The 16,191-nt window shown below is 48.7% G+C and overlaps 1 protein-coding gene across 2 annotated transcripts in view; it reads right to left on the reverse strand.

Annotated features, from left to right (window-relative positions):
- Window positions 1-205: 205 nt before the first annotated feature.
- The window catches only part of larp1 (La ribonucleoprotein 1, translational regulator), a 49,861-nt gene continuing 33,875 nt past the window's right edge, over window positions 206-16,191 (reverse strand). The window contains exons 6-21 of one of the 2 annotated variants that reach the window (XM_079737962.1): window positions 15,453-15,587; window positions 14,347-14,496; window positions 13,085-13,247; window positions 12,298-12,442; window positions 11,632-11,806; window positions 11,204-11,370; window positions 9,864-9,941; window positions 9,131-9,463; window positions 6,765-6,888; window positions 6,434-6,639; window positions 5,762-5,868; window positions 5,254-5,411; window positions 4,842-4,986; window positions 4,250-4,359; window positions 4,015-4,142; window positions 206-3,853 (exon numbers count right to left, since the gene is read on the reverse strand). In XM_079737962.1, the coding sequence (XP_079594088.1) occupies window positions 3,647-3,853; window positions 4,015-4,142; window positions 4,250-4,359; window positions 4,842-4,986; window positions 5,254-5,411; window positions 5,762-5,868; window positions 6,434-6,639; window positions 6,765-6,888; window positions 9,131-9,463; window positions 9,864-9,941; window positions 11,204-11,370; window positions 11,632-11,806; window positions 12,298-12,442; window positions 13,085-13,247; window positions 14,347-14,496; window positions 15,453-15,587 (2,531 nt within the window). In that variant the 3' untranslated portion in view covers window positions 206-3,646. Of the gene's footprint in view, window positions 3,854-4,014; window positions 4,143-4,249; window positions 4,360-4,841; window positions 4,987-5,253; window positions 5,412-5,761; window positions 5,869-6,433; window positions 6,640-6,764; window positions 6,889-9,130; window positions 9,464-9,863; window positions 9,957-11,203; window positions 11,371-11,631; window positions 11,807-12,297; window positions 12,443-13,084; window positions 13,248-14,346; window positions 14,497-15,452; window positions 15,588-16,191 lie in introns of both variants that reach the window. The other variant, XM_079737961.1, reaches the window with a different exon arrangement.

Below are 16,191 nucleotides of genomic sequence, written 5' to 3' on the forward strand. Positions count from 1 at the left end.
GCCATGCCTTTCAGGCACCACAACCGCACAACACCCTACGGGCATCGAGATTACTTCAGGTCCTGAGAGACATAAATGCAAGCCATCGCATGTTTTTCTTTCTACTAAATGCCAATCTTTTGTTGGCCACTAACGACGCTAACTTAGGTTAATCGGCGTGCAAATAATAAATAACCACACGGTGACAGCAGAAGGTAGGGTTTTTTTGTCCATTTTGTGTTTTTTTTTTCTTTATTAAGGAAAAGCATAATTACTACAAATTACAAATAACACTAATAGCGAATCACATCAGCCTACAAAGCAGATATTATGAATATTAAATGTTATAATACAAGATCTCATTCAAGTATTTTACATTTTTCCATTTTGTTTTTTTGTTCCTTTTTTCCTCGTTTTTGTCTTTTTTTGTTCCTCATGACAAGCCTAGGATATTGTAATGGTAATGGTCTATTAACAGGTTTTAATGGTTCGTATACAGCTATTTCTTATTTTATATGGCTTTATGGAATTTTGTCCTGTTTTTTTTTTTCAGACTCCAGTCATTATAGCCAGCCTTTCGCCTCGTGAGTTCCACAGACTCCGTCCGATGGATCCCCCCCCCACCCCTCTCCTCCGGCTCTCCCATCCTCTGATATCCCCTTCAGTGCCCTCCAGCCCGGTCCACACCTAGAGCGGCGGTCACAGCACCACCAAGAGTTTGTTCAGAGAGCCACCACATGTTCCTCTGGAACGTCAGAAGGTGTACGCTGAAAGCGGGGGGTGGGGGTCAGTGGTCAGGGGAGCAACGCCGGCCTCCGTGAACAACCCCTCTTGTGTTGGGAGCAGAGGCAAGAGGGGGGAGGGGAGGGGGGAGGGGTCACTGCTAAACTGGGGGCCGGTCCAGGTAGATGGAGGCGTGTTGAAGAGGGGCGCCTCCTGTTGGCCTGGTCCCCTTGATCCCAGGTCTCACTGATCCCGGGTCAGGCATCAATAAGGTAATGCATGGAGCTTTTTCTCTTTTCTTCAACCCACGCTAATTGCTGAGTAACACGATAATCAAATGAGTGATTTTCATCTCTATTTGCAGTCTCTAGAATCAGCCCATCCTCGGTATGTAAAACCAACAAAAGAAGATCAAATAAAATAAATGTTGGTTCCTTTTTTGTTTTGCTTCTTCTGAGAAAAAAACCAAAGCGGCTTCAAATAAAAACACATTTAAAAACTAAAAGAAACATAAGAGGTTGTCTGTACGTGCGGGAACACTGCTCATGGGGAACTTCAGAGCAAGGGCAATTTCTGAGGGGACCCAATTTAATCTTAAACATTTAAGACTTTAGAATGAGGTTTGGTTGAAGATAAACATTGGTCACCATTCAAAAAGGCTGCCGTAAATATGACATACGTCTTCGGCCGATTTGGACATGAACTTCTAGGGCAAATTTTTGGCTTGTCTTCATAAGTATTTGAGTTTAAATAATAACTCCTCTTGATTGGTTGGTTCAAATGAGTTTCATTTGTCATTCAATCAGTGTTCCAGATTTTTAAATGGCCATTAGAGAGGGTATAACCAATCTAACTTCAGTTATATCCTTCCTCCCCAGGGATCTGCAACAGGTCAATCGTAACACGATCCATGGAGAAGAAAGGAAAAACAAGCAAACTATCATTTCAATGTGAAATTCTGCAACTCATTTTAAAATAACAGGGACACCTTGAGCTTTTCTTTCCCTTTTCTAGCGTGCAACATGTCCCCTTGCCGTCAACCCGACTACGATCCTCAGACGCAGACGCAACAAACCCAAAGACTTCCGAAACATTGCTTAGTAACACAGCAAATGGTAAATTAAAAAGCGTTAAACAGTAATGATAAAAAGACCATTAAAAAGAAGAGCCGATAAACATGTAAGGCGATATAGTCATCTGTTCTATAAACAACACCGAGCCCGCCTCTTCTCCTCTGGCTAATTCACATTTACATTAGTGGAACGGAAAAGAAATTCAAAATAATGATAAACCACTCTAGCTGATATCATTTGCACTTGACATAGAAACACCGGCTCCCTCTGATCCAAACTAAAACATGTCAAAACCAGTAACCCCAGCCAAGGTCCGCCAGGTCGCAGGGTTTCTTCAAACACAACAAATATCCTTTGTCCCGCTGAGGCAACGCTAACAAAAAGACGCCGGGGCGTCCGGCGATGTGTACGTGTTGGCGAGCGTCTGTAGCTCTGCTTTTCCCAGGATGCATTTCCGAGTGCCCGTGAGTGTCTGGCGAGGCGAGGCGAGGGATCCCCCACCCCCCCCCCTGCCAAGCAAGCGTGTGTCGCTGTAGAGAACCCGCCACACACCAGCGCCGCTGAGCAAGGCACCAAGGAACTCCTCTAGAAGCACCGAGCTCCGGTACCGGCCCGTCAAACTGCCCCCCGCCCCGCCCCCGTCCCAGGAGACAGCACCCACTCCTCCAAGCCGGTGATTATTTCAAGTGAACCCAGTTTGGTGTCCCAGTCCCTCAGCCTCTGGCGGTGGCGGGTGGATGCGTGGATGGATGTCAGACGGATGGATGCTTGGCTACATACGGCCCGTGGAAGAGGGGGGTGGGGCGGGCTGTGTTGAGAGGCGTGCCGTGGTCGGTAGGCCCATTCCCAACCCTGTGAGACCTTGTAGCACGAGAAGCGGTACGATTTGAAGACTGGGTGGGGAGGGGGCGTTGTAACAGACCACGTGATACTTGGAAGACGGTTTTCAAACAAAAGGTCACAGCAGGAGCATGAGGGATTGTTGTTGTCAGGGTTTTTTTCCCTAGGTAAAAAGGGTTTCACCTAGTGACCACAGTTAGGAGTGGTGACTGATATTGCGTGATCGGCCATTTTGATGCTGTACAACTGACGTTAAGGTGGCGGGCACAAGTTAGAAGCAGTAAAACCATTTAAATAAGGCAACTTTTTAACGATCACGTTCAAACTGAGGGATTCATAGTCTTTTTTTTCTTCCTTCCACTTCTTGATGATTGGAATTTGTAATTTTTTTTCCAATCTTAATGTCCAGCCCTAAATGCTAAATAAAATATTTATTAATAATATTTCCAAGTTTCTCATCCAATCCCGTGTTTGAAGGAAGCACCGACCATATAAGGGATGGCGGTGAGGGTCGTGGTTTACCAGCCTGGAGGAGTCCGGCTCAGAACTAATGAGGTCAGGGGGGGGGGGGGGGGGGGGGGAACTGAACCGGAGTGGGAGGGGGTGGGTCCATAGTCAATCCTTCAAGAAAAGGAAAATTAATTCTTGAGTCCCGAGGACCAATAAAAAAAAATTGACAAATCTAACATTTTAGTTATAGTCCTTCCCCTCATCCCAAAATAAAAAGGAGCCATGAATGAGCTTCCTCTCCCGTCAGCTCATGAACACCAACTCTTCTCCAAACTCAAAATGGCTGCTTCTTCCCTCTTCCTCGGGTGCAAAAAGCGATGAGCGGGATTTGAAAAACAAATTAAAACTAAATAAAAACTAAAATGTTTGGCTTGCGTGTACGGTTGGACCCACCCTCTCTCCCCCCCCCCCCCCCCCCCCACACCCAACCTCCCCCCGGCCCACCCCGCAGCCGAGGACCCCTGGTGGCCCCTGGGGCCGGGGCCCGCGGGTCTGGATCACGGCCTGCGGGCGTGGCAGGGTTACTTCACGGCCTTGTCGTCGTCCTCAGCGGCGGGGGCTTTCGCATTTTTGGCATCGTCCTTGGTGGGGTTGACGGGGCCCGGGGCCGCAGAGGGGCCCGAGCTCGCTTGGCTGTTGGGGCGGCAGGAGGGCAGCGAGGGGTGGCGGCGGCGTCCGTCCCCGCCGCTGGAGGAGTGTCTCCGGCGGCCTCCGTCCTCCATGGGGGGCTGAGGGCAGAGGGAGAGAGAGAGCAATGGTTTATTTCATAATCATCTTTCATCCATCAGGTCCAAACAGAGCAAACATTAAGACGTGAATAGATGCAGAAACGACAACGCTCGCTTGTTCCTAAGGAACGAGCAGACCCGAGACAGAGGGCTCCACTCACATCAATCCTGAAGTCTTCCAGGCGCTTGAACTTGCTGAGGAACTCCTGCAGCTTTGGGTCGATCTCCATGCTCTTGTTCTTGGAGTACTTCAGGAAGGCCCAGAACTTCTCCAGGCCGTACAGCTGGCCTGGGACGGGGAACGACAGACAGCAAGGTCAGAGTGCAGCCTACCGTAGTCCCCACCGTGTTCACTGTGCGCCCTCATGCTGCTCATGGCGTGCAGCGCCGTCTCACCAGCTTCATAGTCCTTCATGGTCTCCTCCTGGAAGTCCTTGAAGATGTCAGGCCGGAACTTTCTCTCCAGGCCGTAGCTGAAGTACCTGAACAAGCACTCCAGACCGTACCTGCAACGCACACAGTGGCAGGTCAGCTGTGCTCTCCCACCAGTCACACGTCCACTCAGCCTGGATGAGGTGTAAAACACTCAACCCCACCAGCTATCAGCAAAGACCTGGTCTACACCTGCTGAGCTCTGGCAGCATCTCCAACGCAAACGCCCGATCACAACAGGTAGAACGGTAAAATCATCGAGGAGCAGGACAAATAGGATGAATACTATTGCATTGAAATGCAGTAGTAAAATGGGACAATGTACACTTAAAGATACATTTGGTTTCTTTGTACATTGGCCCTGTTTATTTTTTTTTTACAAAAGTGTTATGTACACAAACACAGATAATATAATTGTATTCTATTTATACAATTATTTATATTCCCATACTCTGAGTGCATGCTGCGTGCAGCCATCACCAGAGGGTGAATAAAGTGAGTAGATCTCCCAGCGTCCACCAGGGGGCCCGAGCTGGGGGCCCGAGGTGCAGCCTACCTGTAGCCCTCCTTGCCGTCCTCGACCACCAGTTGCTTGAACTCCTCGTACATCTTCCTGTTGAAGTGGTCCCTCAGGAAGAAGGACCAGAAGCGGAACAGCGTGTTCATCTCCTGCGATTGGCCAATCCCCAGGCGCTTCCGCTCTGATGGCGGGGAGAGACAGAGGGCTCCTTAATAACCAACTATTAACATCATTTTGTATACTGCTCAACTTCCCCCCGTCTAAGGTGAATCTATCTGATGGTTTTGGGAAGGGTAATAAAGGTTTAATAATGAGTAGTAGTGACTGGAAGAGACCAACAGTCAGACCAAAGTCTGCGCACTCTGCAGTCCATCAGCAACGTCACTTGGTGAGCCTGTGTGTCCGCACGGGTGTGTACGCGTGTGTGTCCGTGTGTGTGTCATCGTACCGTTGAGGCAGCGTCTGCGGTACTTGTGGTAAACGTGTTGCGTGAAGCCGTTCTCCTTGAGCAGCTCGTGGGAGGGGTGCTGGAACTTGGGCAGCGACTGGGGCGTGCAGCCGATGTTGCCCAGGGCAGGGGTGCCCTCGGAGGGGCTGGCGTTGGAGCTGAGCAGGGAGGAGGGGGTGGAGGTTAGGACCACTTCATGGCAGAGCCAAGCTCGCTGTAGAAGCGTTAAAGTCTTGCCGCTAAACATAGATCCCATCGGTGAACAAAAATCAAAGTATGCACATATATCCGACGTCCTGAATTACATTGTCCTGAAGACAGCAATATCTAATGTATCTAATACCCAGTCCAACTTTAAAATGCAACTATTACTCAGCTTCCCCTACTTTTACATTTGTCTTTTAATGACGCAGGCCTTACTAAAATAAAACAATGCATGACCGCCATGTGGGGAACAGCGCCCTGGGGCAGTGCATGGTGGGTAGAACGCCACAGCGAAGCTCCTCACCTGACGGAGGCGGTGCGGGAGCGGTGCTCCCTGGAGTCCATCACCCAGCCCACGTGGCACTCCATGGGGGGGTTGGAGCTGTGTCGGGTCTTCCTCTTCCTGGGGGTCTGGAGGAAAGAAGGGGAGGGTTTAGACACGGGTGAGCCATCCAAGCGGTGGGTTAGCAAGCCAAGAACGATGACGGCCAAACACACCATTAGTTATACACTCTCTAATACTCTAATTCTATTAAACGGAAAAGGCGGTTAGAGCCGCGGTGCATCTAGACACTTTACCCTTCAGCACAATCACTTCCTCCCGGACATTTCCCCCCTACATAACGTCAGCCCCCCTCCTGGAGGGGGTCGGACTGGGACCCTGGGGGGGTCAGAACCCCCTCCCTGAAGGGGTAGGACTGGGACCCTGGGAGGGTCAGAACCCCCTCCCTGAAGGGGTAGGACTGGGACCCTGGGAGGGGTCAGAACCCCCTCCCTGAAGGGGTAGGACTGGGACCCTGGGAGGGGTCAGAACCCCCTCCCTGAAGGGGTAGGACTGGGACCCTGGGAGGGTCAGAACCCCCTCCCTGAAGGGGTTGGACTGGGACCCTGGGGGGGTCAGAACCCCCTCCCTGAAGGGGTAGGACTGGGACCCTGGGGGGGTCAGAACCCGGTCAGAAGCAGGGGAAGGCCTCACCTTGGCGTCGACCGGCCGGCCCTCCTTGACGACGGGGTAGAAGCGCGGCGTCATGGTGGAGTCCTTGCGGTGGGGCGTGCGTGGCGTGCGCGGCGTGCGGGCGCCGCGGTAGTTGGGCGAGTCGGGCACGGTGGTGGGGAGCGAGCGCGCCATGGCGGAGGGCTCCGGCGCGCCAAACAGCTTGTTGGCCAGGGCGTCTGTGGGGACTGGGGGACACACACTTCACTCACAACACGCTCCTCTTCCTCAGCATGGACTGAAATACCCTGTTCTGGTCTTCACAGACGCAGCGTGTGATGCCCGTCATTGGGGGTTTCACGCCATCCCTTACTTAGCTGGCCCTTTGGGGGGCATGGGGGGACTTCTTGGTTGGGGTCCACCGGCGGTTCAGGCGTTAAGCAGTCAAACTCTTCCCGGGTGATCAGGTGGACCTTTTTGAAGTTCTCCACCTCTTGCTGCAGAACACACAACATCCAGTGTGAATACATTGAACCTTAGGGAAACTCACCATACGGATTAGGTCACGGAAACAATGTCAAATCAAACAGAATTTTTTCCAATAAACTTGAATTAAGTGATTGCAACACCAGTAAATCTCCTCTTAAAGTACGTAACAAGCTTGATGGACGAACAGCCAAACTAAACAGCATCAACAAACCAAAGGCTAGGCACAAAGAGCTCTGACCGACCTTGCCTGGAGGAGTTTGGATATGGAGATACAACAGCAGAACATGGCTGTGAGAAAAACCCTCTTCAGTTTCATGATAAGCCGCTTCATGAAGTCCTCTACCCCGAAGGCCTGATCAGATGAAGCTCAACGTGTGCTCAGCTGGAGCCTAACTATCTTATTTCAGACTATAACCCTACCACCAGGAATTACTCCCTAACTTACACCCCCTTCTCAAGGGCTCTATAGGCGCTCTACAAAATCAACGACCACAACAAACTGTTAAAAAGGCCTTAAAAATGGCTGGTCTCTGCTGCTTCCTAAAGCTGCCGGTCTCAGGGCACCACTCACTGAGTCCTCCATGGCGACGGGGTGGTCCTGATATGCGTGAGAGTCCATCTCGTCTGCGTCTCTCTGTCCCTAGAAGCCCCCAATGCCGGACCCCAGGAAGTAGGCGGCGGCCCAGCGGCCGCCCCAGGTTTATTTATCAACAACGGCCCGCTTCCACGCGGCGCTGGAGCCGAGGGTCACGTGGCGGCCCGGGTCACATGGGAGCCCGGGCAGCACCAGAAGGGGCCAACAATGGGGCCGGCAGGGCTCCAGCAGCAGCAACAAAAGGCCTCAGAGGAACAAAACCTCTTTCCAGGACAGGAGCTTTCGGGTGCTTTTGTCATATCCAGAATAATAATAATAAAAAAAAAAAAAAAAAAAACACAGGTCAGAGGATAATAGGGCATCTAGCCCAGGGCAGAAACACCTACCCTTAAAGAACACAGTGTGGAAGCTCTCAGAGAACACCCTGAGGTCTGCCGCCGCTGGCCTGATGGCAGAGCGCTTTCTAGGCAGAGGGTGACGGTGGAAAGTCTTTCAGAGAGACCTTTAAGCACTAGAGAAAATGTTCTAAACATGTTGGGTGACAAGTGGATATGCTACACATAATCAACGTGGTCTCCGATTTGGAAATGCTTTTTTAGTGTATTCTGATACATCCTTAGCAAGTAGATGACCCTCACACAATTGGGTCGTTCAGGTGAATCACTGTTCTGTGGTTCGGTTCGCCGTTTTTTATAATCTTTTTGACCTTCATAAACATGCGTCCTGATTATGATATAAATTCTTCCTTCCTTGTCCATGATGCAACATGCAGAGTTTATTTTGTACTATTTTTATGCCATTTTACCTTTCCTTGCAAACAATACTGAAAAATAAACATGAACCCAACCAATAGGCCTATGAGGTGCATCATCTTATGGAGCAATTCAATCCCGTGTCTTCAACTGCAGACTAAGGCTGTAAACGTGATACCATGCCCTAGCCTTCACTGCTTTCCTTCTATCCATCTGGGTTGCATGGAGACTGAAGGGGAAGTCAGTATGTTAGTAGTTCAGGTTTAGCTCCACTGCTTTCCCCTTGCACTGCCCAGTTCTATTTGGGCGCTGTCGCCATTAACGGTTCCCCCTGATCGACGGGCACGTGCTGGTGTAAGGGATGCACATCGAGGACGGTCGCTGATTTATGGACAACTGTTGTTGCCATGGCATTAGTCCAAACGGAAACCCAACGCTCCCAGGATCAAGTTTCACCGCAGGCCCTACCTGACCCATCACCTATGTTTACGTTCTCCACTGACCAGCTGTAATTCCTCGCCTGCTGAGGTACATTCCTTCGGATAGACTTCAGCCTGGTTAACCTTTACCCATGTTTGCTTGAGCACACCCAGTTTGGTGTTGATTTTCCCCAAGTTAACCCGGCCGTTAGAAACCCAACGTTGATTGCGCAAATTTGGCTGTGCAGCCACCACTATGTAACAGGTTATGGGTTCCCTAGGACCGCATGTTTAACATGATGAGAGAAAAATGCAGACAAAATAAAGTTAGACGACGAAGTCGAAGGGGTCACAAGATATGCCTGTTCAAAGTTTGCGTTTCTGGACAATTGCTATAGCGCCGCCTTTGGCCCAATCAGTGTCATTTCTCTCGTCTGTTAACGCAAACGCGGACCGGGAGCTAGGCTCGGGCTCAGGGCCTCACCTTGATGGTGGCGTACTCCGGGTCGCAGGTGTCGTCCCACAGGTCCCGCTCGTAGTAGAAGAGGCCGTCGTTGATCACCTTCACCAGCTCCGTGGTCAGCTTGGAGCGCGCCGTGTGCTTGCCGGTGCGGTCGCCGCCTGGGTGCTTGCGCAGGTAGGGCGGCGTCTGCGTCACGATCAGGATCTTGTTGACGTCGTGGTCGTCGATCTCGCAGTCCGAGTCCTCGTCGTCCGACCAGTCGGTGAAGGTGTTGCGCCGGCCGTCCATCTGCTCCATCTCCTCGTCGAACATGAAGTCCAGCTCCTCGGGCTCGTCTGGCTCCGCGCCGCCCTCCTGTTATCAATAACATACTTAATGTGTAGTCTACTTAGCATTGTGGCGCATCTTATCACAGCTATCTTTGCTGTTAACGGACAAAGGGTTAACCTAACTATTGTTAGTGCTTAACTAATGGTACTTGTTGTAAGTTGCTTTGAATACAAGCATCTGCTAAATGCTCTAAATCTACATGTAAAATGGAGGGAGACGGAGCGTATCGGGCTGTCAACATATCCTCAGCCTGGTGGGCCGAAACCAACTGAGGCGACCCCTGTGGCCGCTGAACTTCGTTGTGTTTTATGTAGATGTGTGTTTATTGCGATGCCTTCAGTGCCACACATTCCTCTACAGGCCTACCACAGTGGAGGAATACTAAAACAGATCCATAGATGAGTTATGAGTCAAAGGGGCGTACCTTGGGCCCTGCAGCGCTGGGAGAGGGAGAGCTCATACACAGGGGCAGGGGGGAGCGAGTCACCTCCTCCTTCTCCTTCTGCAACGAGGGGGACTACGTCAGTCAACCCACAAACGGTCAGAGGAGCAGGCGGGTGGCGGGAGGGAGAGGAGAAGGAGGATGGAAGGGGGGAAATATAAACAAAAAAGGCACATGCGTTAACAGGAGAGGGCAACTGAAGAGGGGAGGGATCTACTTGCTAGCCCAGGTGTAATGGATGGTCTCAAATACAGCAAAGTACAACAAAAAACAGACTACATGAAAGCTGGGTTGTGAAAATGTGTTTAGAGACGCATCATAGTCACAGTTGCCCTTTGTATCTGCAATAATGTTTGCGAAAATTTACTTCTTTCCTTCATGTATCGGATACAAGGGCTGTTTCTATGCATTTATTGTGAACAGACTCTAGGTTATAACTTAAAGTGTAATGTTTCAGCTGGTATCAAGAGTGTTCTAGGGGAGGTGTTATGGTTTGATACCGTGATTTCTACCACACCATCATTTCAAAAACTTCATGTGCCTGTGTGGTCCCGCAGCGCTGAGATCAGAGGTTTTTTATGTTCTCTCCATTGTAGTTTAGTCAGAGAAGAGACATGGAAACTCATCACATACACAGCCTGGACACACACCTGACTAACAGACTAAATGTAAAGATGACCTGGAAAAGTCGCACGTCTCTGTATGAACATGGTCTCCAGCTACAGGGCTGACCTTCTCCTCGTCGGCCAGCTACAAGTCTACGCTTACAACTCTAGGAACCATGTATCGGACACGAGGGCTGTGTCGATGCATTGGTTGAGAACAGACTCTAGATTATAACTCAAAGTGTAGGTGAACCCCATGTTTCAGCTTGCATTCAACTCAAGGTTGATTGTACTAGGGGAGGTGTTATCCCCATGGTTACGAACCACAGCAAAATGGTCATTTTGTAAGCTAGTATCGTCGTTCTTTAGGAGCACTCAAACAAGCCATGTGGTCTATGAATTGTGCCACACATTGAGGTGTTAAACGGCAAGTGTCTTCTAACAGTAACAAAATAGAAAATAGTAAAAAAGTTTTTAAATGGGGGACATGCATAGTGAATGTTCATTAAGCATGGTGATAACATGCCATTCGATCACACGATTTACAGCCATGATCCTTCTTTAGAGAAAAACGATATTGGCATAAGCTTATGGAGATGGAATATAACATTCTCATCAAGAGACCCTCTTGGTGGCTGGACAACATTAGGGCCAATCACACGGACGGATGGATCCACCTGACCAGGCTGGGGAGAATGAACATGGCACACCACTTACCTTGGGTCTAGCCGGGGAGGCCCGGGGCCTCTTCTTCACCTCGATCCAGGACTCCGAGTCCAGATCTGGCAGGCTGGCGGAGAGGCCCTTGGGCATGGTCTTCAGGTTGGAGATGTCTGGCTCCATCTTCAGCTGCTTTCGGGAGCCCACTGAAGCCCTGGAAGAACCTGGAGGACACAAAGAAAGAATCAACATGTGATTACATTCAACTGGACATGAGAGGGGGAGCGAGCGAGAGAGAGGGAGCAAGAGAAGGGAAGCAAGAGAGGGGGAAAGCAAGATAAAGAGATATACATGCAAGAGTTTGTGAGTTCCTCAGAGGTATTTAGAGTCCTGGGGGGAGTTGGGGGACAAAGCTTGAGGTGGAACCTAGTGGGTTCACGTCCCCTTGATGTGATTGGTCTGCCTGAGACGGTGAGACCCCTTACCTTTGGGGGCCTCGGTGGGCTGGCGTGGCACAAACTCGGGGCAGTTGATGAGCTGGGAGAAGTCTGTCTGGGCGGGGTCGCCCATGGCCAGCGGCGGCAGCGGCCATTTGTCTGGGTCCTCCTTGCGGCGGATCTTCAGGTCAATGATCTCCACCTCCTTGCTGTCCTTCAAGGCCTGTGACCCATCAGCAAAGAATTTTCAGGCTTTCAAATCCTGTTATTTACCGTTCAACTTATCGGAAAAAAGGGGTTTTATCAGCTCTAGGATTGCCAGTTCTTGGATCAAATATAATCCTTATTCCCCATTAAAATTAAAACCAAAACCTACGTCTTATATCAAACAAAAGCAAGTAAACATTAACCCAACAAAAATTGACTTAAGCCATGTTAGCCTGTTAAAAGTTCTATCTAGCCTGTTAAAAGCATCTAGTAGCTATCAGACGAAAACTTGTGCATCCTCTGCTAAGCCAAATGCTGCCATCTGTGTTGCTTCAGCTCACCCTACAGCACATCGTACCGCAAGTGGTCACAGCGCTGAGATCAGAGGTTTTTTTTATGTTCTCTCCATTGCAGTTTAGTCAGAGAAGAGACATGGAAACTCATCACCTACACAGCATGGACACACACAGACTTCAACAACTCTCACAAAAGAGATGCCCTGCTCACCTCCAGGATGAGGCTGAGGTCGGTGGTGAGAGCCTGCACACGGTGGAAGCTGGCGATCAGTCCGATGGGCAGGAAGCCTTCCTGGTCCATCTTCCGCCGCAGGAAGAAGTCCCGCTCCAGGTTGTCCAGGCTGAAGTAGTACTCGCTGGCACAAGGAGGACAGGCACCAGGGGTTGAGGATTATATTGGAACAGAACTAAAAGGAAACCCCGGAGTTGAGTGTTTCAACAGCAGAGCTTTAACTGGTCGTTGTGTATTAGTTTTGCAAACTTGAAAACAATTACTTTACATCGGAGCACCAGCTTTGATGGACACAAAAAGCACAAATGGATGAATACTGTCTAGATAGTGCTCGTCATGATGTATATGACATTAGGAAATTGATACCATGATTTCCGCCACACAGTCATTTCAAAACATTGCTGCCCGGTCATAGTGCTGTGATCAGAGGTTTTTTATGTTCTCTCCATTGTAGTTTAGTCAGAGAAGAGACATGAGTATTCATCACATACACAGCATGGACACACAAACACACACGCACTTCCACGGTATCCATTATTTCACACCTTCCTAACATTGCATTGTGGTTTACATTATATATTTAGCGTAAACCACGCTAAATATCATATAGCTGTTATTGGTCTAAAAATAAAAAGACAAAAAGGTAAATGGGTCAGAACATAAGTCAGGGAGGTGTTAACACTGTAAAATAAACTCAAGGCCTCCAGGGGACCCTGACTCAGACTAAATGCAAAGATATGCCGGAAAAAGAATGGGTGACACTCACATCTGCCGCTTGATGTAGTCCTTGAGCAGATCGTGGTCCACGGTGTAGAGCTCGTTGCTGCTCATGTTGTCGTAGTAGTAGGTGACCGTGCTGTTGAATTTCTGGCCGTAGGCGCCATCCTTCCCCTCGTAGGCCTTGTAGCCGTAGTGGTGGTCATAGTGACCTGCAGGAGGGATGGACAGGGACAGACCAGGGAATTGAGAAGGGGTTCACGGATACACCCTCTTTGGTATTGGTCTACTTTTAGGATGAAACGCAGAACAAATGTCTATGAAATTATTCCAGATACAGTGAGACGTAGAAATGGTGCTTGAAGGTGAGTTTTAAATGTAAGCCATTCCCATGTGATCCATTCACAAGAGCCCAAAATAAATACTGTGTTTGAGCTGTGAACTAAAACAGATCAGCTGAAGAGGAAAGCAGAGTTAATGTTGTACCAAGAAGAAAGACGCAGGTATGGAGTTCATTTTCTCTTTCTCTTGCTCTACTTTCACCCTTCCCCTTTCTTTACACTCTCTTTGAGAGTGAGAGCGAATTCTTCGCTCTCGGCTTAGCTCAGGAGGTAGAGCAGTTGTCTTGTAACCGAAAGGTTGCTAGTTCGATCCCCAGCTCCTCCTAGCTGAGTGTTGATGTGTCCCTGAGCAAGACACTTAACCCTAACTGCTCCTGACGAGCTGGCTGTCGCCTTGCATGGTTGACTCTGCTGTCGGTGTGTCAATGTGTGTATTAACCGATGTAAGTCGCTTTGGATAAAAGCGTCTGCCAAATGCCCTAATTGTATAATTGTATTCTCACTTGGAGTAAGTGGCCCATTGGGAAAAACAACACTTAAGGAGTGTTGTAGTTACATGAGTAAGTGACGGGTTGCTGTTAAATGCTGAGATCAGAAGTGTTTTATGTTCTCTCCATTGGTGTTTAGTCAGAGAAGAGACATGAGTACTCATCACTTCACAGCTTGTTTGTGTCTTGAAATGCCAGTGCTGTCGTCACTGCACTGGTTATGTTGTTTCTCGACCTGTCAAGCTAGTTGGAGCTAAGGCTTTAGGGCGTCATAAAAAAAAAATCTTCTCACCATGACCGTCGTCAGGCCTGGTGTTACATGACGTTATTTTTAGGCTAGCCGATTAAGCCTGACAAATTACTCAGCGCAAGTTGTTTCCTCTTTTGTGTCCGCCCTTAACCAGATAATCTGGTTGTTGTAATTGCCACAGACACGCTCCTCGCCAGAAACCTTACCTCGTCCTCCTCGCCAGAAACCTTACCTCGTCCTCCTCGGCCACGCCCTCGACCCCTTCCTCTGCCACGGCCGCGACCTCTGAACCCGCCGCGGAACGGCGTGCCCTCGCTCTTCACGCTCGACACCTCGTCGTGGTCGTCGCGCCACTCCCGCTCGTACTTCTGACTGTGCCAATCTGAGGGAAGTAATAGTGTTACAGCACATCAGGCCCTCCCACAACGCAGCCGAGCTCTGCTGGCGTGCCTGTGCACGTGTGATACCAGCGCTGAGATCAGAAGTTTTTTATGTTCTCTCCATTGCAGTTTAGTCAGAGAAGAGACATGAGTACTCATCACATACAGAGCATGGACAAACATTTCAGCTGTATAAATCTTTTCAAACGTTCCTAAAATTTCAGTGGGGTTTATGTTATATGGATGCTTTTTGTGTTAATTAATGTATTTAAAAGCTGAGCAGCTGCTGATAGAAGTCATTTTATGAAATTTTGACTACTTACAAGTATATGTGCACATATGGAAAGTTCAACCTGTATTAAAAATAAGTCTATGATCTGTCAGTTTAACCAGCATTATATATAGTCTATGTTAAGTCTGTTTAAACTGTATTATGAATAGTCTATGTGCAGTCAGTTTAGCCTCCATTATATATAGTATATGTTAATTCAGTTTAACCTGTATTATATATAGCCAGTCTCAACGCCATGCAGCAGAAAACACTTTATTTTGGACTATTTAATTATATATTACTCTTCCAAACTTGGTCAGAATACATCATATAAAACACAATTTTGATAAAAATAGTATATTTTTAAGAAATGAATCACGCCTTGGGTGTTTCTTTCTATTTACAATCCTAACACTGACATTTATGACATTCTAACAAAGGGAAAAATGTAACTAAAACTTCTACACACAGATGCACGCACACAATAAGCTATTACTCAAGTAGTGTACGTCCTAGTGAAATATTATGTATATAATACACTGTCACTTAGTACATTTACATTCTGTAAATGTACTAAGTGTGATATTGGTTTAAAACAATCAGAACCAACAATGAACGGATTAGTTCCATTCATTTAACCATTGTGCGAGCACCTCTCTCATTGTGTCATGTGACCACGTTACTTACCTCTGAGGTCGTTCCTGGCGTTGGGGGGCATGCGGGGGTTCTCGTTCTGCCGGCTGTTGTTCCTGGAGGCTGAGCGCTCCCGAGGGCCCTCCGACTTCACCTCTATCATCAGCGGCACCCACTTGTGTTTGGGGCCTGGTGACACACATTCAGGGAAAAGTTGAGTTGAGTGTGTGTTGTGTCAGAGCTGCAGCTTTCATTTAGAGAAGTCTTTTGGAGCGGAACAGTTTGCAACACAAATGGACTCAAACGGTCAAGAAAAGTACTGTGATCAATTGGCGCTTGTTCAATGTATTTCTGGTTTCTCGGTGATATAGAAATGACTTGTCTAAAACCTGAGTGACGAGTTGCAGTTTAATACTGGGATCAGAAGCTTTTTCTGTTCTCTCCATTGGTGTTTAGTCAGAGAAGAGACACGAGTACTCATCACTTGCACAGCATTGACCCGAAAACGTATGCTAGTTCTACCTTTCTGGGTACAATAGCGTTGCACCATCATGTTTGTATGTGTGGCTTCATGGCAATGAAGCACACTTGACAGCGCTGATGTAGAATTGCATCAACTACATTGACCCCGCCTTCTGCAGTTCATGTGCTGGCCAGCAGGAGGTGCCAGCACTCCGCTGACCGAGAGGGGCTGTGCAGAGAGTGAACAGGCCATGAAGAGAGCAGAAAAATTAAAATGACGTGGCCATGTGCTTATCTGCTGACTATGTAGTTTGAGTGGAGAGAAAAGGGG

This window comes from Pollachius pollachius (genome assembly GCF_949987615.1).
Source record: "Pollachius pollachius genome assembly, chromosome: 6".
NCBI lineage: Eukaryota > Metazoa > Chordata > Actinopteri > Gadiformes > Gadidae > Pollachius > Pollachius pollachius.